At 32.1% G+C, this 26,174-nt stretch overlaps 1 protein-coding gene across 1 annotated transcript in view; it reads left to right on the plus strand.

Moving 5' to 3' along the window:
• LOC115883376 (myelin transcription factor 1-like protein) overlaps positions 1-26,174 on the plus strand; it is a 361,128-nt gene that overhangs the window by 302,420 nt on the left and 32,534 nt on the right. Inside the window, exons 7-17 of the mRNA XM_030901741.1 lie at positions 2,899-2,971; positions 3,093-3,133; positions 8,490-8,750; positions 9,962-10,199; positions 10,401-10,601; positions 10,653-10,754; positions 10,910-11,020; positions 14,745-14,931; positions 19,216-19,361; positions 19,549-19,685; positions 20,551-20,800. Coding sequence (XP_030757601.1) covers positions 2,899-2,971; positions 3,093-3,133; positions 8,490-8,750; positions 9,962-10,199; positions 10,401-10,601; positions 10,653-10,754; positions 10,910-11,020; positions 14,745-14,931; positions 19,216-19,361; positions 19,549-19,685; positions 20,551-20,800 — 1,747 coding nt within the window. The remainder of the gene's footprint in view (positions 1-2,898; positions 2,972-3,092; positions 3,134-8,489; positions 8,751-9,961; positions 10,200-10,400; positions 10,602-10,652; positions 10,755-10,909; positions 11,021-14,744; positions 14,932-19,215; positions 19,362-19,548; positions 19,686-20,550; positions 20,801-26,174) is intronic.

Here is a 26,174-nt window from a genome sequence, read left to right on the forward strand (position 1 = left end):
TGTCATTTTAGCAGAGCCATTTTTGATTTCTGACGTTTTTAGCATCAAAAGTATGGGCTAGAATTTTAAATTACTGTATTCTTTCTGTTAGAATTTCAACGAACCAGGATAGTTTTGCTTAACCCAACTTAACCTAAGATATTTGGCACATAAGTGGCACATACTTTTGAGTTTAATTTAGAATGGTAGATATAGAAAAAGCTGGATCACTAATCATGGAAACCCTCGACTTACTTCGAGGTGAGTTTATAGAGTTTTTTTCAAACAAGGATACTCAGTTTTAACTTATTTTATGATCTCTGTCTAGGCTAGCTTACAAACGAACCCATGACTTCTCTATTGATGAAAAGCTGCCGTATACAAGCGATAATATAGTTTTTTTTTCAAACGTCACAAGAGTATTAATTTTTGCGACGTGACTGAAAATATAAAAAAGTAATTTTAACGCCTAGGCATAAAAGAAAAAGCACTTTTACGCCTAAGCACAAAAGTACGGAAATGTATTATTAAACTGACATAAAGTGTCAAATTCAACGAGCCGTAAACATAGTTAATAAAACAATATATATACTATATTTAAATAATAATTCTATAATAACCAAAAAAACCTTAAACGTTTTTATTTTTTCCCACGCGCTTTGCTACGTACGTACTCCAGTCCTTCCACACTACGTCAAGCCATAGTCGTCCATCCACCTAGCCACCCAACATCGCTCTAAACCCAAGGCGTCGCCTCCGCTCGGCAGGTGCGCCTCGTCCAGTTCTCGCGCCCGCCCACGCTGCGGTTTCTTTTTTCGCAAAAAGGATTTTTCTCCCGAGTCTCCACCCTCCCCGGCCAATCGCCGTCGAGGGGCGGAGCCCGGTCCCGGCACCGCGCAGCGCTCCTACGTGCGTCCGCTCTTTTAATTTGCCGCTAACGGCGAAGCGACACGGAAAAAAAACGACACCGAGTGCTAGAGAGAGAGTGAGAAAGGAATAGAGTGTGGGAGGTGGTGGTGGGTGGGTCATATTCGTATCGGTCGGAGACTTTTTGGTCGTTTTCGGTGGTAAACAAGTCGAGATACATGTGCCGCTAATAACTTTTATTAAAGAGGAAGAAAATCTCGTCTCTCTCGCTGCCGCTGCCGTTGGTGCTGTTTTGGCGTTAAAGTGCAAAATGGCCGGAGCTGTAATCCTTTTTTCTCGGCCATTAGCGTTATTAAAGCCTTAATCAGTGTCCGGGGCTATTACTTTTGTGAAACGTCTATTTTTTGTTTGTGCCAGTGCACCGAACAATATTCTTAATTAACGATATTATATTTCACAACCGTGAAATTTAATATTATGTTGCATAATATGACGTGCTACGATTCGCATTTCTCTTTTAGAAAATTCTTCATAAATACTAAATATTTGTATAATAATCTGTTTTCTATGGTTTCTCATAGAAACATGCATCATGCATACGTGACCATCCCATCTTAAGCACGATTTAGTAATCATGACTTGAGCGCTCGCGCAACTAGCTTTTTCAAGGACCGATACGTTTAAGACATGGTAATACCATTTGGTTCTTGACAGTTGTCTAAGGTGTCTCTGTTGCAACTTGTTTAATATTACCAATAAAAACAAAATTGTAAAATAACATATACAGGGTTGTTCACCACATACGACACGGTGTATTGTAGCTAAACGATTAGATTTTTATAAATTTTAAGTTTTGGGTTCGTTGAAGGACTATTAGAGCTACAATTTAGAAATAATTTTAGAAGATACAGAGTATCCCAAATAAGTAAGATTCTACGATTGAAATAAAGGTAAATTTTATTAAGGTTTATCACACTTAAACCTTACCGTTTTTGAAATATTTTCAATTTTGTGAAATTGCAGTAAAAATTTTAAGGCTTCATTTCTCCAAGGGTATCAAAGTTTTTAATACTAAATATTTACTGAAGTTTATTTATTGATCAGTTATTGTGTTGCAATAATAAAAATGATACTACCTTATACAGAGTGTCTAAAATTTTATTTTAAATAATTACTAGTTTTAAACGGCAATAACTTGTTTAATTTAAATGGAACGCCCTGTAAATTTTCGGAAAATCAGATGCATAATTTAATTGTCTATCAAACTGTATTATGCCACTTTTTACCTATCCCTTCAAGTTTTCGTAGAAAATGCATTTTCTTATAATTTAGACCTCATTTATATTTATACCCAAGGAATATTGACATTTTAGATTCTTTTTAAAACAACAAATGTACAAAATATACAGGCTAGTAATATTATCGTTTTTAACAAAATGATAATATTACTAGCCCATTTGTATGCAAAAAGAAAACTATTTAAATCTTCATAAAAGAGTATACCATTAACTAAATATACCACCATTATTTCCGCCCAAATACTAATTAATTACATACTTAATTATGTTCGTGAATAAATTATTCTAAATAAATGTGATAAAAAAAATACAACTTTGATATTAATATAGATATATAATTAAAAAAATACAACTTTTATATTTTTTATTTATTTGGGACACTCTGTATCATGTAAAAATATTTTTAAATTGTAGCTCTAATAGTCCTTCAAGGAACCCAAAACTTACAATTTGTAAAAATCTAATCGTTTAGCTACAATACTCCGTGTCGTATGAGGTGAATGACCCTGTATACATAGTTACATAATAGATTGTGATACGATTACCATTTTCTCTTCCAGAAATACTCATTATAAGAATTTTCGAATAATAAATTTGTCATTTGTATTAATGTTTTTCACTTTTTTTATAAATTTACAGAGACTGTTGTACTTTTTTTTTAATACGAGAGTATTAGCAGTATTCTCGTGTAAAGTTATCAAAAATTATTTTTTATTTGATATATTTTACTAATAATATATTTTTTATGTTTCAGAAGGAAGTAAATGTCCGACACCAGGCTGCACGGGTCAAGGTCACGTCACAGGGTTATATTCTCACCACAGAAGGTAAGCTATTACTCATATTTCATTCCAAAAAGCATTTGTAGAAAACTAGTACATATATTTTCCATTTTATTTTGAACTGTCATATTTAAAATCTATTTTTAACATTCTGTGACTTGTCTAGTCTGTCTGGATGTCCAAGAAAGGATAAAGTCACACCAGAAAGTAAGTATCGCTATAAAGTAATAGATATATAGAAGTTTTTATCTAAATATATGTATGTCAATATCTCAATTGAGTACTAGTTAGTGTAGACTATCTTATGGAATCTGGAATATTGTGTAACAGGAACGAGTAGTTGATAAATATTACTTAGTATCTAAAAGGAAAGAACTATTACGCATCTGTTACACACTGTACTTTTTCTACGACAGTTAGAAACACATAAACCAACATTATTAGTTTATAGCATTGCTTTTTTATCATTTATTTTGTTCCCAACGTACCATTTTGCTTTATTTTGCGGGGTAGAGAGCATTTCTCCATTATTGTTTCACGTAGTTTTTAGTAGCTTTCCTCATCTCTGTAGTTGGTTCCCATGGTTCCTTGCAGCAAAGAATCAGTTTTGTCGCATTGAGTATATATTACGTGTGTGGTGACCTTCTTTGATTGTATAAACTGTTTCTAAAATTTTTTATGTATTGTTTGTTTATTTGAATTTGTTTTTCTCTCTACCCGGCCTTTTGTAATTGTTTTGTCTGCATTTTCTTATGGTTCCACACACTTATATTATACTCAATAAAAATTATATTAACTTATGTATATGTTTTAAATACAATCGAAATAGAATGTTTCTGTTGACAATAAGATGATTCGAAATACTGTCTTAAATTAAGGTTTAAGGTGTGTCATAATATATTGGTATCTGATTCACATTTTCTTGTTGATAATATTTTTTCCATTATTAATTTTTCTTTTGTTTATATAAATGTTTCTTTATCTTCCTAATGTTACTACATGCATTTCATGGAATATTAACAGTTTCGTAGAAGCATTTAAGCTGATATGTTCTTTCTGTCAAGAATTTAAAACATAGACTTCGCTTATTCAATTGAGTTTTTATCTAAAATGTTCATCACATAATATACTTGAGATTATTCATGTGACTTTTTCTTCTATATGTTACAATGAAAATCTGAAATCCAGTAAAGTTTCACAATCACTGGGAAATAAATACTAATAATTACGCATTGGACCAGTGACAGTCGTATTTTAAAAAAAACTTGAGGACCTTTTCTAGTAATTACTGTTAGTAGTCACTACTGACAGTAACATTTACTTAAAAATATTGCCAGTAAAAGTAATTCGATTATACATTAGGAAAAGCTTTGGTTGAGAACCATTAAAAAATTTAGAAGAGTAAGTTAATGACGGCTAGATATTGACCTCGTCAAAATTATCATCGATTGTCATTCCACAGCCGTCTTTGACGCCGTTTTTTTTTCGATGGTATGGTATATTTTATCATCATCAGAAATAATAGCAGAAACTAACGCTGAAAAATAATACAATGGGGCACAAAAAGAAAACGAGGAAAAGTTTTGAACTTCTCCAAATGCTTGTTTTTTTGTTATAATTTTCTCTATTCTGTGGAAAACAATGCTCCTAGTCTCGTCGGAATAACGAAAATGAAGAGAAAGCTCGACCTTTTGTTGCTTTTAAAATAGAACTTTTCACTGTATTCAGTTGTCATGTAAATGTAAAATTATACTGAAAGTTTTTGCAGTGGTGTAATTAATTACTGTTTAAAAGTACAGAAACGAGAAAATTAAATAAATTATATAAATATATCTATTTAGTTTTTACAGAGTCCTGAACCAGTGCGTGGGCATTTATAGCTTCTATAATAAAGAACTTAAGGATTTACTTTTTTAAAGTTTCAACCTACACTGTATATTAGGGCCAGTTACATTCTCCAGGTGCTATTATGTTCAAAAATCTTGCAACTTAAAAATCAATAATATAATGTTTTGAGTAGCAGAAATACAATCTTTTTTAAATTTAGTATTACTAGATTAAAAACTATTAACGTTTATAATAGTTTTGACTGGCAAAAATAATTGTGATCCATTTTACACACCCATTTAAATTGTTATCCATTTTAATATTGATTGGTAATCCACTTAAATATTCTTATTAAAATGGATTACAAACGATCTCTAAGTTCCATTTTTTGTGATTGAATCGCATGCAACCCAGTCACTACACGCGTTGCAAAACTAATTGTAATTCATTACTTTAATATTAAAGAGTAATCCTATTTAATGTTGGTGTAATCCATTTAAATATTTACATTTCCTGTTATTCATTTTAATGTAAACATGTAATCCATTTAAATATTGATATTAAAACGGATTACACTGATATATTAAAATGGATTACAATTATTATTTCTTTACTATAAAAAAATTAGTGGTATAGAGTAATCTCGAGCATAAGTTCTATATGTAATCCATTTAAATATTAATATTAAAATGGATTACACAGTAATATTAAAATGCATTATAATATTTTTTTTACTATAAAAAAATTAGAGCCATGAGGTAATCTCTAGTGTAAGTGGTATATGAAAATAAACAAAAAATAATCCATTAAAATATTAATATTAAAATGGATTACACTGTAATATTAAAAAGGATTACAATATTTTTTTACTATAAAAAAAATTGAGACATGAGGTAATCTCTAGTATAAGTGGTATATGTAATCCATTTAAATATTATATTAAAATGGATTACACTGTAATATTAAAATGGATTACAATATTTTTTTTATTATAAAAATATTAGAAACATGAGGTAATCTCTAGTATAAGTGGTATATGTAATACACTTAAATATTGATATTAAAATGGATTCCACTGCAATATTAAAATGGATTACAACTACTGTTTTACTATAAAAAAAACATGGAGTAATCTCGAGTATAAGTGTTAAATGTATAGCAACAAAACATTGAAAAAAACTGATTCTTTTGCAAACCGTCTAGTCCTGGCAATGCATGAAACCATTCTGAAATGCCCGACTCCGGGCTGCAACGGGCGCGGCCACGTCAGTTCGAACCGGAACTCGCACCGGAGCCTTTCCGGTTGTCCATTGGCGGCGGCTAGTAAACAGGCGGCCAGGGAGCACAAATACCAAAGTAGTTTGCATCATAGGCTTAAAAATCCGGCTATAAGTGTGTTCGGTAAGTGTGCCACGAAAGGAAAGGGCCAGGTGTTAAAAGAAATAGACAAAAATCTCTCAGTATACAGGGTGTTCCAAATTTGTGTATTTTATGGGGTTTCTCGTTTATGGGATCATACCAAGTAAACTTCACGTAATTAAGCCTAACCGGCGCAGTGTTGCTCACTTTTACACATTTTCTTTTAGTCAAAATATTTTAGAAAACAAAAATAAATTAATTATAAATATCTAAACAGTTGTTATTTACATTAACAAAACTCACCTTCTTAACAGCACTTCAGGGACATAAAGGACCATTACTACCGCTTTTCCGTTTAAAATATTCTAAAAAAGTTGGGATGAGTTTTTTGCAACGACTATTAAGCTATCTTGTACAGGGTGGACCATTTTGGTTGTTTCTATAAGGTATCTAGAAAACCGTGAGAAATATTCAAATTTTGATACTGCAGTCTCGGGTTCTTTTTTTGAAAAAATCACAATGGCGCAAACAGGTCGTGGCTATCTTGATTGGTTTAGAAGCTACAGGGGGATTCTCAAATTTTGTACTTTTTGAAAATGTTCGATAGTTTGTTTATTTCAACAGCTACGCAAAAATGAATTAAACATTCTAAAGGCACTTTTCTGTAGAATGCAGTGGCGTAGTCAGCCTTTTTTTGAAAAAAATATTTTTTTAGATATTAACTATACTTATGTTTTTTTAAATACAACCCCCTGTATATTTTTAAATTTCCTGATTCAATTTGGCATGGGTTTCTCGAAAAAAGAGTATTAAAGGAAACAAGCGAATATCTACTTTCAAATTAATCCATGTATTACCAATTAAATAAATTCGAACATACGAAGCAAATAAAAAATAAGTGTGACGGAAACAAAAGAACATATATTTTAATACAAACTCAACAAGTTACTTCAATCAGGCTTCAAACACAAAGACTACATTAAATGTTCAAACTGCTGCCCATTATTATCTAGACGGAGTTGGAACCGTCTCTCGCCGCTGCTAACAGCATTTCGAATGTGTATGTTGGTTACACTTTGCAAAGCCACAACAAAACTATCTTGTGACTCTTCTAATGTTCTATTTGCATTTCAATAAATTTCGTTTTTCAGAAAGTCCCAGAGAAAGAAGTCCAAGGGAGTGATATCAGGTGATTAAGGTAGCTAGAATTAAACTATTTTCTGACCTTTTAAAAATGGCTGGGTTTAACTGCTCGCGCTCAAAATACCGCTCAAAATATAAATCAGCTGCCATTTGCTTATGTTTGTTAGACTTAATATAACATATTATATTTCTCAAAATTTTCAAAATTACTCATTTTTTTATTATTTATAATACACACACTTCAATCTGTTGAAATGAAATGTCACGCATCCATCAAAGGTATGTCCCGATCACCATGACAACCGTTTACTTTGTTACTCGGCGCGGCCTACTACGATATTTTGAGAAAAATTTGAAATGTTGAGGTTAATAGTGAAAATAAATATAGAGTGTTATATATTTTCGAGAAGCCCATGCCAAGCTGAATCAGGAAATTTAAAAATATACAGAGGGTTATATTTAAAAAAACAGAAGTATAGTTAATATCTAAAAAAATATTTTTTTCGAAAAAAGTCTGACTACGCCGCCACTGCATTCTACACAGAAAAGTGCCTTTAGAATGTTTAATTCATTTTTGCGTAGCTGTTGAAATAAACAAATTATCGAACATCTTCAAAAAGTGCAAAATTTGAAAATCCCCCTGTAGCTTCGAAACCGATCAAAATGGCCACGATCCGTTTGCGGCATTGTGATATTTTCAAAAAAAGAACCCGAGACTTCAGTATCAAAATTTGAATATTCCTTACGGTTTCCTAGATACCCTATAGAAACAACCAAAATGGTCCACCCTGTACACTTCGCACTATAAAAGAACAATGTTCGACTCCAAGGTCTGCGAGTAAAAATGTTTAAGCTTAAAGTATCTCAACACAATTCATTTAAACCAAAAACTCGTTATACAAAACTAAAATGTCAAAACAAATGACTGTGTCAGAAAATAAATAAATAAATGTGGCCACTTGACATTTTTACAGCAGAGCTGCCACCTGAATCCCCAGCGGGAAATTTAAATTCCAGTTAGTCAGCCCGACGTTGAATATGTCCATGGTTGTCAGCAATGAATTTAAAAATCGCGCCCCCTATTAAGTAACTAAAACTTTAATTTATATTTCTTTTATCTCAGCCCAATCCTTATCATAAAATCGTCAGTATTTTGCCTCATGCATGACTTATAGCTATAAATTAACAAGAATGCCGCTCTGAAACGTACCCTAATAAAAGTAAACATCTTCAGGTAACATTCAGAGCGATTTTGCATCATCAAATTCCTCATACGAAACCGGTAAAAAGACTCCAACACTAGCCGAAGACGTCAAACCAAACTACCTAGCTTCTCCTTACTCTACCACACCTCTACCGGCATCTTCCAGTTCAGAAGACAAAAACGGCGGGTCTTACGAGCAGTACTATGGTGCTAAAACGAACCCTATCAAGCCGGATCCCATGAAGATTCCTAAGAACGAAGTGCCGACAACTACAAGCTGTAATATATCAGGTAGTAATACATTTTTTTACACAAACACCGGTTTTTCTATTCAAACTGACTAAATTACTACCGGCGGTATAGACAAATGAAGAAAAAAAAGCCTTTTTCACATATTTATTGACATTTATACCGCTGAACAACAGTATGGAGATAATTTTTTCAAGTACTGCGATTTTTAGGAAGCGATAAACACTAAACTTTTTTATCATCTAATCAAAATGCAAATATAAAGGTTATGTTATCATTTCGGCGGTATTTTATGTTTAAAATACAGTATGCCGCCATTGGAAAGCTTTTGTCTGTCAGGTTAAATGCATGCCGCCGTCATAGACAAATTAATTCAATTTTCCGCCGGTATTTGCCGATATAGAAATATCATACCGCCGGTATTTTGTATGCACTAAAAATACCGCCGGCGGTTTTTCAGCCAATGCGGCGGTGTTTTATGTTTAAAATACAATATGCCGCAATTGGAAATCCTTTGTCTGTCAGGTTAATTGCATGCCGCCGTCAAAGACAACTTAATTCAATTTTCCGCCGGTATTTGCCGATATAGAAATATCATACCGCCGGTATTTTGTATACACCAAAAATACCGCCGGCGATTTTTTAGCCAATGCGGCGGTGTTTTATGTTTAAAATACAATATGCCGCAATTGGAAATCCTTTGTCTGTCAGGTTAGGTGCATGCCGCCGTCAAAGACAACTTAATTCAATTTTCCGCTGGTATTTGCCGATATATAAATATCATACCGCCGGTATTTTGTATACACCAAAAATACCGCCGGCGATTTTTTAGCCAATGCGGCGGTGTTTTATGTTTAAAATACAATATGCCGCAATTGGAAATCCTTTGTCTGTCAGGTTAAGTGCATGCCGCCGTCAACGACAAATTAATTCAATTTTCCGCCGGTATTTGCCGATATATAAATATCATACCGCCGGTATTTTGTATGCACTAAAAATACCGCTGGCGGTGTTTTAGCCAATGCAGCGGTGCTTTATGTTTAAAATACAATATGCCGCAATTGGAAATCCTTTGTCTGTCAGGTTAAGTGCATGCCGCTCCGTCAACGACAAATTAATTCAATTTTCCACCGGTATTTACAGATATACAAATATCATACCGCCGGTAGTTTTTTTGTATACACTAAATATACCGCCGGCGGTTTTTTAGCTAGTGCGTTTTCTATACTAATGTTCTATTTTTAATTCGTCAGGATCGACCCAGAACGAACTTCTTGTACCAAAAACGGAAATAACTACTCCAGCTTCTTGTCGTTCACCGCCGGCGAATTTGAGGTCGGCCTACGAACCTTACATGAACCAAGACTCTAATTCTTCCTCCATATCCAGCATGGAAACCATGAACTCCAGGGGACCTCACCAGATCCACCATTTGAGTCCTCATCCTAATTCTCATCCTGGATACAATATGGACCATCAAATTCCTCACAGGTGAGTAGAGTCTGTTAAAGACCAAGAATATACAAATATAATAATAAAAGTAAATAACTCAGGGAGGCTACAGCATAACTGGAAAAGGTTGAATACGCTGTAAATAATAATAATAATGAAATATTTCCATCTATTTTTATTGCACGTTTTATTCAGGCTTTGTTTTTTAAAAATATTTCAATTATACATTTTTTATTAAAGATCTCCCTATCACCATTCTCCAATGTCCGAAGAGATGTACCACAGAGAACGGTCGTACCAGGACATGACAGAACCGGTGACAACCATTGCCAGACCCGTAGTGACGTACTCGAATGACCTGGTCAACAGATCCTACGATTCTTCATTGGTTAATTCTGCCAGTCACAGACCGTACGACCCTGGTACTAATGGCTTTGAAAGGTACGATTTTCGGATGAATTTGTAAGATAATAAAGTTTGTTTCTGTTAAAGGTATGATTCGAGTCAATGTGTTTCTCTTCAGCAATCTTTGGGCCCACCAAGGGTACCGCCACAGGGTATATATGGGTACATGGATGACACACAAGAACACAGGTACTATAATAATACCTTCTGATGCTTATATCTTTTTATCTTGGACATTCTTATCCCGTATGTTAAAATTAAATTGTTTACTCTGATTAAACTAATAGTGGGTCTTTAAAAAATATCGACTACATGTAAATTTGGTATAATTAATGAATCTGCAGGTATCAACAAGAAGCAAGTGCTGCCCAACAACATCAAATAGCAGTAGCAACCAGCCAAAGCATGTTGAAACAGGAAGATCAAGAACAACCCAGTGGACCTTTATACCCAAGGTAAATAAATAAATACAAACCTTTATTGTCAAAAAATTTTACAATTTGTAGACAAAGGTGGAAACAAACAAAAGAGAATACAAAACAAAAGAATACAAACAGTAAAAAGCAAGACAAAAAATATTTCTCATTTAATGAAATATTATAATCATTATAATCATCTTCTTTAATAAACTTTTTTAATAAGAAATTTTTTAATAGTAGTATATTATTCAACGAGCATATATAATGGTGGCTGTTATTCACGCGGATGAAGTTCAGTCATAAATCATCCAAGTGAATAACAGCCATTATATGCTAGTAGAATACTTATACTTTATCCAGGACTATCAAAAAAATTTAGATAATATAGTCTGTGAAACGAATAACTTTGAATTTGACAGTTCCCGCGGGCTTTTCTAGTGTAAATTTTATTAGGTTAGCAACTTGCGGCCATGCTGATGCAATGCCATCTCTAATAGAACAGCCTCGGAGCGACATTTATGACGTCACGCTAGTTAGATACTACGCGGATTAATTATTCTACAACATAATACATGGAAAACATAATTATTCCTCGTATATGTAATTTTTTGGATTATATTCGACACTATTTTATTCATATGACACAACACTGATGAAGGCGATAAACGTTAGCTATAACGTTTTTTTTAACCAAAAAAAATAATGAAAATTTAATCAGCGTTTTTCCCGAACCTAAATCCCAAGAAAATCAAAAATTTTAGAATAATTTTACGTATAAAATGACAGCGATATTTATTTTATAGCTATCGCTGACTTTGACCATGGCTTTTTTTCTATGATATTGTATTATTTGCAAATATATAATTTTTCGAACATTGATGCTTGCAAAATATACATATAAATTTTGTGAATGCAAATAATAATATATTACTATTAGTAGATATTGAATGTTTTTTGTTAAATTAGATCGATTTTCAAACCCCAAAATTTAAAATATATTTTACATTTTACCCATTATCTTATGTACCTATCTTATTTGTATATTGTAAAACATTTGCTGCATTTGCATGGTTCTTAGTTTATTTGCCAAAGTATTTATTACTATAAATAGGTATAATATATTGTATTTAATAACTGTATATTATGTATATTTCATGTAAACTATATCATTTTTAAAATAGAAACCAAAAATACGAGGAATAATTATGTTTTCCATGTATTCTACAACATATTTATTAATCCGTGGTATCTAACTAGCGTGACGTCATAAATCTCGCTCCAAGGCTGTTCTATTAGGGACGGCATTGGTCTGATATTTAGAAATGTCAAAGGCTGATGACATTTTCCTTTTGTCAATTATGACATTTCGCGTTGATTTTTGCAAGAAGAGGAAGAACTGTCACTTGTTTTATTATTTTCCTTTTCTATTTCACGAAAGTAAAATAAGTTACCTATCTGATTCGTTCAGGCACTTATTTTAAAGAATATCAGTAACCTTTTGGATAGAGGAATTTTATATTTACCATGTTGGTAAAAAATAACGGTCAAAATTCAAAGTTATTCATTTTATAGACTATATTAATATAAGTTTTTATTTTTAATGTCAAAAATATATTGAATGAATATAACGAGTAAGTAACATGGAAACAAAACATTGAAATTTTCTTTAACTAGGTAGCTAACTAATTTAGCTTTAACTAATTAAAACAAAAATTATTTATTTACATTAATGGTAATGTTTGACAGCTCTTGTTCGGAGTTTGGATCGAGATATCCGTGGAAGCGGTGAATAATGAAACCATTATTCACTAGTGAATAATGAGAATATTATTATTATTTCATATACTCATGTATAACAATCAAATTATAGACGAGTCGTGTATAAAAAGAATTATTTATTGTTTTTTTTTATTTCAATACGATGCTTTTATTACAAACATAGGTGTCAATGCTCCAGGTTACTTTTGAACCATTCATTGCATCACAAAGTAGTATTTTTAAAAGCATACTATTATTAGCAACCAAGCGAAATTAAACTCTCTCTCATAGTCTCATAGTATCTGATATTAAGATACCAAGGCAAGTAAGTACTTATTTTTAATCAAATCAGACCTATTCTGTGTATTTTATATCATTATTTACTTAGCAGCTTTTATGATTTGGATTAAAAATAAATTCTTATTTTTTATTTCAACTTTTTTCGATTCTTTTCGAGTCTGATAATACTTTATAAGATGATTTTCAAGGAAAAAAAATACATAATCTGTATCATACGAAAAAAAACTGTGTCAAAGTCGGCTGCGAGATGGCAATCAATGATAATATTGGCGAGGTCAAGCCCTAGATACTACTTGGCCGGTACCCTATATTTTCAAAAGAGTCTGAAAACATTCTAGGTATAATTTTTTTAATATTTCTATAATTAGTGTTAATTCCTAATAAGTTTTATGTCAATTTTTAAAAACTAATTTCTAGAGATTAACCTCACCAAAATTATTATCGATTGTCATTCCCCAGCCGTCTTCGACGCAGTTTTTTTTGTCGATCATACGATATATGAATATAGGTACTAAAAAAATTGGATAAAATATTTTCAATATAAGGTGACATTTTTTTGTTTCATTTTCGTATCGATCAATTTGCCAAAACGTATCTACACAATTTTAATTTTAAGGGAGCTTGTAAAGCCACCCTTAGATAGGTCCCATGACCCACATTTTTTAATTTTGCGGGTAGGTAGCGTCAGAGGAATTAAACCAGAGGCGTACTAAAATATTCTTTTGTAATTTATTAATCTTTTTTAATTAAAAACTATTATTTTTTTAATTATTCAAGTAACAGTAAAAAATTTACAATACAAAACGACATGGTTAAAATGTACGTATATGACTATTATACAGGGTAATGCAACAGTGAGTTGGCCATCTGTAGCTCCTGTAATAAAAAAATTAGGAATGTTGTTCAATTGCAAACCTAATGTATTTCAAGAAAATATTTTAACTGCAACAGGGTGGTTAAAAAAAGTGTGAATGGATTTGGATTACTTTTTTAAATGGAATACCCTGTATATTATTGCTTTTTTGACTTTCTTTTCTGATCACTTTACATAATCCTAAGATATTATTAATATAGTTTTGATTTTGATAGTTCCACAGAGATTAATAAATAAACAAAAAAAAATATCAAATTATTAAAAATACAAGAAATACACTGGAATCAATCATTATTTTATGAAACACCCTGTATATTATTTATTTGTTTGATAGAGAATTAATTTTGATATTTGTCTGGAATTTTACCATTGAAAGAGCTCTAAATTTTTTAAAGAAAATTGTAAAATACTTTAAATACAAATAATGTTCATTTTTTAATTCTCTATCGAACAAAAAAATAATATACAGGGTATTCCATTAAAAAAAAAAAAGAAAAATTATTTTATATTTTGCCAAGTTTGGCATGGAATTTTGAACACCATGTATTAATTGATATAATACAGTAAGTACAGACCAACCATAGTAAAAAATATACCGAAAAGATTACTTTTTCAAGCCAACTAAAAGCTGTTTTTTTTCCTCGATCTTACGGTATATGTATCAGGCAAAAAAATGATTTAGAAGCAGTTAAATAATTTTTTCAATATTTATTTAGCTGACTACATTTTGTAAAATCATTTTTTTTTACTGTATGTAATAAATATAATATTAGATAATATAACCTGTCTAAACAATTTTAATGGTTGTTTCTCCTGTTTCTGTTGCAGACCGATGTACCAATATGATGCGGCCAGTGGGGCTCCTCTCCCCGTAGGCTTCTCGGCTATCAACCTGTCGGTGAAGTGCGTCACGACGGCCCAGGCCGTCCAAATGAAGGCCTCTGGGCCCCACACGTCCCCCGGGGGCACCGTTATCGATCTGAGCACGTCCAGCGTCACCACCACCAGCCCCCAGGTAAGACAGAGGGGGATAATTACATACAGAAAATAATGTAGAGGCTGATTAAATCATACTTTTTTATAGGAAAAAAAATACTTTTTTCCTATATGGTATTTCGCCACTGCAAGAAAATTTACAAAATAAAATAGTTACTTTTTGTAAACACTGCTGCGTCAATCCAACGGAGACTAATTGTCGGCAATTAGGTTTACTGATAAACAAATTTGCCTAACGAACCAAAAAATGCTTAACGTTTCGAAAAGTTTATCTCTTTCCATCGTCGTAAGCAGAAAAATACAAAGAATAAAGAAAAAAAGAACTATTTTAAATATTTAAATGCAACTATTCGAGAACACTTTAGTTTTTTTTAAACAGTTACGTCTACAAAAACCGTTGACATTCTGTTAAAATGACATTATATCCATAGATAAAAGAAAATAATCTACTATTAAATTATATCAAGTAAAATTTCAAAATTAACAATTACTACCTGATAACAATTACTTATAAGGCAAAACCAAAAAGCTTCAAACTTTCTGTATGATTATTTTTAATTTGTTTTTAATATTTACGTATGTTATGTTCTTTAAAATCAAAGAAGCGATTTCCATTCATTAGGTAACATCTACAGATGCATGAGCAATACATTTATTTTTATTAGATTGTATTAAAAAGCCTCTTTCTTTTTTCTTTCAGAGGCTATCGCTTCTTTCATTATAATTTTGGCTTTGTTAAAATCTATTCTGTGTCCTGTGTTCCATGAATGCTGACAAATCTTAGATTTGTAAAAGTCGCCCTTTCTTAAATAATCTTTATGTTCTTTAATTCAAACATTTAAGGGTCTAGATGTTTCACCAATATAAAATTTATTGGATTCACGTGGTATTTTGTATATTACATTTTTTGTTTGTTGTTCGGTATTCATTGGTTTAGTGTGTGATAAAATGGACCAAAGTGTATTTTGTGTTTTGAAAGATGTTCGTATGTTATATTTTTTTCCTATCCTTCTTATTTTTTCCGAAACGCCTCGTATGTATGGAATTGTAAGTTGTATATATTGTGTGTATTGTGTTTATGATTTGGGGTTTGTATCTCCTTTAATTTTTTTTTGTACAGGGTGGACGATTTTGTGTTGTTTCTATAGGGTATCTAGGAAACCGTGAGAAATATTCAAATTTTGATACTGCAGTCTTGGGTTCTTTTTTTGAAAAAAATGCAATGGCGCAAACGGATCGTGGCTATGGTACTATGGTACAATTCATTTTTTCGTGGTTGCTGAAATAAACAAACTATCGAACATCTTCAAAAAGTACAAAATTTGAGAATCCACCTGTAGCTTCGAAACCGATCAAGATAGCCACGATCCGTTTGCGCCATTGCAATTTTTTTCAAAAAAAGAACCGGAGACTGCAGTATCAAAATTTGAATCTTTCTCACGGTTTCCTAGATACCCTATAGAAACAACCAAAATGGTCCACCCTGTACATACTTTTTTTACGTAGAGACATGATATTGAACCAACAGCAGCCCTGGTTTAGATCTGTCCACACAGACAAAAAAATATATTTTAACCGATTATTTAAAGCTTAACAGGAAGAAAAAAGGAACCGTTTCCAACGGAAAAGAGGAAAAATCCACCTCACCAACTTAATTTCGCTCAAAGTCAATATTTTTAATCGACAGTTCTGTTGGGTAACGATTGGGGAAGCGGGAATAGATGTAGACAGGGAGCGGTAAAGGGGAAGGGGTGGTAGAAAAGGCCAAAACCTGGAAAAAGTTTTTAATGAGATCGGCGCGGGCGCTTTTCACTCACTTTATTTCGAAAGTTTTCATGTTCGGGCCTCTCTCCTCACTCACTCGATAAAATGCTCGGAAATGTTTGCCCGGGCAACCAACCCACATCTGGATGTTTCTCATTTTAAACTCCGAAAACAGGAAAAATCGAGATAAAACTAGAAAAAAAAATTGGCCAAGTGCGAGTTAGACTCGCGCACGAAGGGTTCCGTACCATTCATTATCTATATAACATTAGATACTATATTATTATAAACTTCTTTTCCGATTTAGCTGAAATTTTGAATGCGCGTCTAAGTAATTTAAAAAAAAATGAAGAAACACATTACTAAAAATTGTATTAACCAATAATAAATATGTAAAAAGTAAAAATAAATATGTAAAATTATGCAAAAATTAAAAAAAACGATTAAAAAAAAGTCGCCTTGACTAGGATTCGAACCTGCCTTACCACGGCTCCAACGTCATAGCAGCGTAAAGTCCTAACGCTTTAACCACGCGGCCACCGAGGACTTGAAAGATTCTATGTAAAATTCTTACTTAAAAGATAATGTTTAGTGAAAGTACTTTTTTATTTATGAACATTTATTTAATTCTGTTTTTAGTATTTGTTCTTTTAGCGGCAACATAGATAAATTCATCTGTAAAAATTTCAACTGTCTAGCTATAATAACGGTTCATAATAACGTTGATAATCATTTAAGTGATTATCGCTTGATGGCCATATTGTAATTGTCATTTTTTGAAATATTAATTCAGAAGTCATTTCTGTCAGTTCCACAAAATATCCCATCAATTCTTATTGCAAAATGGCAAAAGAAAGATTTGGTAAAATTTTGTTGCTTCAAGTCGACGATGCTATTAAAAATGTGAAGCCAAGAAACACCGAAGCAGTTTCATGTACTTTATTTCGTTGTCTAATCTTTTAAATACAACTCGAAGTTTCGGGATTACCTAATACCATAGACTAATGTCATGTACTAGAGATAGATTGGACACTGATATAAAACAAATGGGTCCGTCATTTAGAGCCACCTGGTGATCCGGAAGAAACTAATGGAGAGTTTTGACATAACATAATTTCAGCATTCCGTTACTTATTAACGCTAACTAAAACGGTAACGTTATTCAAGCTCAAAATTACTCCTTGTAAAATATAAAATAATAAATATAGACTTTTTGTTGCATTTTATGTTTTATTAGATCATTAGAAGTGTAACTATATTAGATCATTAGAAGTGTTAAATAAAAATATTATATAATTAAAACAAAATTAAAATATATACATACATTTTAAACACCAACAATAGAGCACATAGCGCCTATTTTTTGATTTAACAAGTAAATTATATAGCAAAAATATTATAGACTACTAATTAACTGTTACAAGAAATACTATATATTACCAACTATGTACTTACTTAATTATGATTAAACTATTTTTTTTATTTGGTTCATAAATTTATAATTTCTAAAATGTCAGAATGACTTTAATAAAAAAGTTTAGTATCTAACACGAAAATGATGATCGACTCTAAATATCAATGCACCAACTAATAAAAACACAAACTATAAACACAAATCACTGAAATCACCGAACTTTCCGATAAATCAGGAATATCTGAATTAATGATCGGATCACCAACATTTTGTCAACATGTCAACATGATGTCAACTAGACAAAAACTAGACCACAGACAATAATCAACATAGGGACTGTCATGTCATCTTCATATATAAATTAGAAACCATTACTTTAATGTCTTTTGCGCCGTCTGGCGATGCGAAAGAAACTAAATTTGGAGTTCTATAAAATTACCATTGAGTGTCTAGGGCATGCCTAATACTTTTGCCTGACACTCAATGCGATACCGGCAACACTACTCCTCCTTCAGAGTCGTAGTGTTGCCGGGTAACGCATTTCGTGTCAGGTAAAAGTATTATTCGGTAATTCCGAAACATCTTGTGGTATTACATTCGATAAACAAAAAGAAATAATCTACGTTACTATATAAAGAAACACTAATATGCTAAACTATATATATATATATATATATATATATATATATATATATATATATATATATATATATATATATATATATATATATATATATATATATATATATATATATATATATATAAATGTTGGTAAGACAAAAACGCTGGTCAGTATACAAAATCAGCTTACATAGTCTCATTCACTATTCAGCGCGAGACTCGGTTTGCGGTGGACCATTCTGACCAACGCCTGTCCCTACCTGTTAATTCCTCTATCCAGCTTTATTCCCGGTCATCAGGCAATTCATTTATTTATTCAACAAATTGACCACTATGACCAGCGCTTACAATAGCTACGAGGGTCAAACTAAATGTTCTATTCTGCTTATTCCACTTATTTTATTGCGTCTGTTTTTACAACAAAAATTAATGTCTTTTAAGTAAGATAGAAGTTATTTGTTGTAAATAAATAAATAACGATGTAAAATTGTATTTTAATTTCAGGTAGCTTATAGTTCTCCACATTACGGAGGACAGAGAGTTGGGGGAAGTCCCCAGGCTGCGGCTAGTCCGCATCTTTCAGCAAGTCCACAAGTACCCAGTCCCCAAGGCCAAACATTGGATCTCAGTGTCAGCAGACTATCCCACAGGTAAAAACAAACAATAATTAAATAAAATATTGCCTCATACTTCTTTTTTATTATAACATTGGCTTGGAAAAACTATAATAAACCATTGTATTAGATAAAACTAGAGTTAAAAACAATTAGTTACCTTAATTGTTTCAATTCAAAATATTGGCAGATCTTTACTACATAATTTTCAAAAATATTTTAGTGGAGTTCGACCTTTTGGAGCCAGTGGAGCACCACCTGGGGTCCTTGCCCCTGGTCCAGGATCTGGATACAGTAGAGAATCAACTCCTGACAGCGGAGGATCCCACTACATGGATGCATACAGCAGGGATGCTGCAGGTAATAAGACTTAGAAATACTGCTAGAACAAAATATACTGAACATTTAAAGAGATGAAAGTGTTTGTTTTTTGTGTCGATTATATTGTATGCTTTATTTTTCAGTCGTTGACTGTTACGTCATCATTTTCGACGCCATATTGATTTTCAGTTGTATTTTTCGAAGTGGCCCATAAGTTGTGAACATTTCATGGACAGTTCAACTGTTAATACTAAAATTATGTTAGTCTTTTTCTATTCGTGCACATTAAACAAAGAAGGATCTTTTTTCGTTAATGATGATAAAAAGACAAAATAATCGTAAGAAATGCCAGGTCCAGACCAAGGCGATAAAAAGTAAATACGATTTCGAGACAAAAACAAGACAAACTTGCGACAAAAAATGGGAAATTCTGATACGACAAACTTCAGACAAATTGTCCGCACCGCAATGACAAAAGTACAACAAAGTCAAAAATTTAGTTGTGAATGAGTTTTATTAACCATGTGTGATTTCACTGGTCCCCTACTTTTGGCAGCACACGCCATCCACACTGCACCGACAACTTATACGAACAAAACATAGAGACACACACACACGTCGAAAAATATACAAACAAAACATATAGACACTTTGATCTTTACCGACTCGAGACGGGACATTGAAAAGTCTCCAAATTTTGAAACAAAACAAAAATGTCGCGGAAAGGTATTGGATTTGTCGCAATTTTGTCGTAAAATGAATGTTTCTGTCTTGTCGTTGTTTTGTCTGCTTGGTCTGGACTATGATAAACATGACGTAACAGTCAATGATCGAAAAACAGACCGTATATCTTTGTTAAAAAACTATCATACATAATAAATTCATTTTATTAATAATTTTACAGCTTATGGATCTATGAGTCCCCATCCAGGCTACGGTATGACAACTGTGGCATCGGACTACGCTTCCAATCCATACTCAGCACCGTATCCTACACCGGCTGGATACCCTTGCGGTCCTGGGGGATACCCCGGAGCTGTTACAACGGGAGGATACCCGGTACCACCCGGAGGTTACTCACCTGGTGCTTGTTACTCGATGCCACCTCCACAGCACTCTTTGCCGCAGCATGACAAGTCTCCAAATAAAGACGGGTAAGGTTAGAATATCAGGAAAAAATAAACTTGTTTGGTATTGCACGGAAACAGTACCCTATCAAATAAAATATTGTATTCTTATATTAGGCCGGTACGCGAGCATAAAAATAGGATATTACCTCCGAATTCTTGACACCTGCACCGATTGACGTGAAATTTTAACAGTGAATAGTGAATATATGTAAGAAACAAAAGTTACATAGTAGCGATCAAAGTTACATAGTGTGCTTTCACCCTGGAGGTGAGTGCCACCCCTTCTTGGGGGTGAAAAATAGATCACCCATTTTAGTTACAAAAATCCATAAAGGGATGAATTCTAAGCAAAAAATACTCTATAACATTTTTTCAGAAAATTAATATTTTCCGAGTTATTTAGGATTGAAAATCTTGGTTTTTCATCTAAAAACTGCATATTTTTCTGCAATTTTTTATAAATAACTCGAAAATCTTGAGTTTTATCGCAAAACTCATATAAAGCAAAAATGAAGCTTTTGGAATAACGAATCGATTCATTTTTTGCTGTTTACCATAGGTGTAGTAATAGCCGAGTTATCACTGTGTAAACTTGATTCTTTATTTTTCGAAAACTAAATTGCAACCTTTTACCGTAAAATAATGGCGAAAGAAGACATTTCTCGAAGAAAATGAATATGACCGTTTTTAAAGTGGTTGAAAAAACCTTTTAAATGTCTTTTCAAGTTCGTAGCTCAAAAACTCGCGGAGTTATGATAAAAATAAACTGGTCACCTCATTTTTTCGGAAAAAAATTAACAACAAAATCTATGACTAAAATCATAAAAATAAAAACTATCAATTTGTAGGAAATTACACAAGCTACAAATTAACCTCTATAGTTGAACAGTCTTGAACTCTTCATTTTCACGAGATTTTTGGGTTTTAAGGGCTCAAAGAAGGTGGTCCTTACATGCAAGTCAAACTAAAAAAACGTAATATCTACGAAATAAAGAGATCTACAGAAAAATTAAAATGGAGCAAAAATATTGCAAAAAAAGACCTTTAATTTTCCTCTGTTGCATTTTTTACGTATCTTGCTTAGTTTTTGAGATATGTCAAAAAAAATAAAATTTTTTAAAAAAACAAAAAATAAATTGTTTTCATTATTTTCAACTTTTTTTCAAATGTAGGCATTCTAAACCGCTCATACTTGCAGAGTCAATTGCTAGTACCTAAATATAGCCACATGTACAGGGTGGGTCAAATTCGACGCTTTTAAATGGAAACACCCTTTTCTATGGGAGATAGACAAAAACTAATATGGGTGTCTGGAGCTCAATTTTTGTCAAAAACATGATGGTGAAAACCGCATATCGATATCTGTTACCGTTTCGGAGTTACGGGGTGTTTTTCAAAAATATGCATTTTTAACAAATCGCTGTAACTTTTTTGCTATGGAAAATTTTGTATTTTTATGAAAACATTTCCAAAGCATCTTTTTACGTAGAATTTAATGGTTTAAGTATAATTTTTTTTAAAATTAATAATTTAAGAATTATCAACAGAAAATTTGATTTTTTATATAGGACACCCTGTATATTTTTAATTTATTGAAAAGAATTTAAAATTACCTTTCCAAAAATATAACACACTTGATATTTTGCTGGATTCCTCTTCAACATATAGAGTATAGGCTTTGAACGGCACCGGCTGTAATGCAAAAAAATTCTAGCTGTGAGCATCAATTAAAACGAAAATAATATTTGCTATGAGAGATGCAGAATTTTATAACAATTTAAAATATATTTAACAAACATCAACACATTTAAACTATATCTAATAACAATAAAAATAAATAGCAAACCAAGACATGAGATTTTGCTACAGGTGTTCGACATATCAACCGTCTTCTGTTATGGACAGACGGGGCAGTTTTTGAACATTTCTCGCGGAATTCATTAACTCAATGGGGTTGAAAGATACCCTCTCATAACTGCTAAGTATTTCTAATTCTTGTCTAGATTATACGGAAGAATAAGGAACCTTTATTCTTCCGCAAATATATCCATAGGATTAGATCCATGGGCACTAAGTCAGGCGGCCTCGACGGCCAACGGCTGGATCTTGGTTAGCTATTCAATTATTCTTGAAATTGGCTGCAAAAATTTTCTGATAACTTCAGCGTTCAGAGGCGGTGCGTCGCGTCGTCTTGCCGGAAAAATATGTTTTCGAGTTCCATTATAAGAGCATATCATCAATAAGGGGTCCAAAGCCTACTAGTTAAAAGTGGCGAACTTTTAAAAATTTTGTATATCGAAGGGGATTATAACATAATATCAAGTGTGCTATATTTTTGGAAAGGTAATTTTAAATTCTTTTCAGTTAATTAAAAATATAGAGGGTGTCCCAAATAAAAAATCAATTTTTCTGTTGATAACTCTTAAATTATTAAGTTAAAAAAATATATACTTAAACCATTAAATTCTACGTAAAAAGGTGCTTTGGAAATGTTTGCATAGAAATACAAAATTTTCCATAGCAAAAAAGTTACAGCGATTTGTTAAAAATGCACATTTTTGAAAAACACCCCGTAACTCCGAAACGGTAACAGATATTGATGTGGGGTTTTTATCATTATGTTTTTTATGAAAATTGAGCTCCAGACACCGACATTAGTTTTCGTCTATCTCCTATAGAAAAGGTTGTTTCCATTTAAAAGCGTCGAATTTGACCCACCCTGTACATGTATTACGCTTAGTTTTTATTTTTATGATTTTAGTCATAGATTTTGTGGTTAATTTTTTTCCGAAATAATCAGGTGACCATATTATTTTTATCATAACTCCGCGATTTTTTAATCTACGAACTTTTTTAAGAAAACATTTAAAAGGTCATTTCAAGCACTTTAAAAACGGTAATATTCATTTTCTTCGAAAAATGTGTTCTTTCCCCATTACTTTACGGTAAAAGGTTGCAATTTAGTTTTCGAAAAATAAAAAATCACGTTTACATAATGATAACTCGGCTATTGTTACACCTACGATAATCAACAAAAAATGGATCGTTTAGTTATTCCAAAAGCTTCATTTTTGCTTTAGATGAGTTTTTCGATAAAACACAAGGTTTTCGAGTTATTTATAAAAACTTGCAAAAAAATATGCAGTTTTTAGATGAAAAATCAACATTTCCAATCTTAAATAACTAGGAAAATGCTAATTTTCATCAACACAACTCACCTCCTTAACAGCACTTAAGGGACATAAAGGGCCATTGCTATTGCTGTCCCGTTTCAAAATATTCTAATAAAGTTGCGATGAGGTTTTTACGGCTATTAAGCTATTAAATCTTGTACACTTCGCACTAAAAGAGGTTCTAAAAAGAACAATGTTCGAAGGTCTACTAGTAAAAATTACTAGTAAAAATTTTCAAGCTTATGTTAAAAAATGCAGTTTATCTTTTGAACATCCAAAGTTGTATTCACTTCCGTTGAAACAGGAAGTGATAGAAAATAATTGAATAGGTCAATAATTAATCCTAATTTATGTACATATACAAACATACCAAATCTCGTTTTTTTTCTCTGAAAAAATAAAAGAGTTATAGGGAATAATAGAATACATACGATTGAATATCCACTGTAAAGCTTGTTCATTCTCTGTATTATTGGCGTACACATATCTCGATATTATTCCTATACTACAGTGGGAAACCGGATACAGTAATTTGTAGATTATTGGAGGAAACACCCTCCTATTGTTATAAATCCTATCATATTACTTAAGTACAACAGATCTGTTTTCACAATATACGTAGATAAGTAAGGAGAGTATGTGTTTGGAATTCTCTTATTGGATAAATTAGAACGTATACAAGGTGCTCAAAATTCCTTGGACAGGGAACTAACTGTTACGTATTTTTGGTAATCAAAATAAAGTTAATTAAACACAACGCTTCTATACAAAAATGTTTCGTTTGTCTGTTAGAGACCATTAAATAAAGATATTTTAACTGATATTCCGATTTGAATGATGTAACATCTGGTAACTTTAAATAAAAAAGTAAATCCTAAATATTTTGTTTAAGAGCTCGAACTCACTGACGACCAGGTCGCAACGACCTGGCCGTCGCCACGACTGCGGCCAGATGAACGACCAGTTTCAACAGAGTTGTCAAATCTAACGATTTTTTACGTTTTGCCAATTAGAAAATATTGTTTCAGAAAGAATTAAGTTTCAGAAATGTTAAAATATCCGAGTTAACTAAAAAGCGAAGTTGCTATTCATGAGCTTATTAAATGTTCTAATATTAACTAATGCATTTAAAATATTCTTGGATTTTTCGTTAATAAATACTGGTGTGGTAAATGGAGTAAGTAAAATCTCCAACTCCGACTACACGATAACGTCGTTATTTCCATGTTTTTCAAATCCGCGATGCCTGCTATTCCATCAGTCGTTTCAACAGAATATTCTACATCCTACGTCTATGTAATTTAATATGTGTAGAGTGAGACATGTATTGTTCCTAAAGGTACGTCCAGATTTGAGCATTTTAGCCAGAACGAACCGAGCGCGCACGAACAAGCAGAACAAATAGGCCAAACAAAAAGCATTGTGTACGCGCGACCGACAAAAAGAGAGATATTCTGTTTCTTTTTTCTACTGATATGGACTTCGACTGATGGCTCTTATCGACTTTAGAAGTAAGCATATTAGGGCCATCGTAAAAAAAGGTCGTCAGACATTGGCTCTAAATAAAATCAGGTAGAAAGTTTAGCTTCCAGTTATTTCAATGTTTATAATATAAATTCCTCTTTTTTATTGTTACTGACAATCTACAACAGTAAATACTTCTATTTTTATGAATGTTTAAGTTACTTTTACTCTTAATTTTTTTTTAAATAATATACCTAGCAGAAATATATTAGTCTAATGGACCCTATATGAAAAACGTTAAATTAAATATAATATTTAAAATACAGTTGTCCTCCTTGTACATGACTACAATACAACTAAAAAATTAATTTAATAAAAAACAAACAAGTGGTTGTAGAAAAATTTTAAATATGATTTTTTTTATTTTTTGACATCGAAACCGAAGGTATAATAAAAAGTAGCATACCAACCATAAATAGAGTATGTCACATAAAAATGTTTTGAATGTTTACTAAAATCGACCCTTAAAATAAAAAAAGGGACTAGATTTAAGTTTCCCTTTGATCCAGTCTGTATACTATTTCTTTGGATTTTCTGCACGTGTGCAAAAAATACACTAAAACACTATATCTTATAGAAAATAAAATATTGTGCATTGAATTTGAGGGATTTCATCTGAAAAATTATTAATTTGGAAGAAAACCGGCAACAAGCGGCAAAATAATAATATTTTAATGTAGTCTACTGGTCGCAACGACCAA

The sequence above is a fragment of the Sitophilus oryzae genome, unplaced genomic scaffold (genome assembly GCF_002938485.1).
Source record: "Sitophilus oryzae breed Bouriz unplaced genomic scaffold, Soryzae_2.0 scaffold_1870_pilon_pilon, whole genome shotgun sequence".
Lineage (NCBI taxonomy): Eukaryota > Metazoa > Arthropoda > Insecta > Coleoptera > Curculionidae > Sitophilus > Sitophilus oryzae.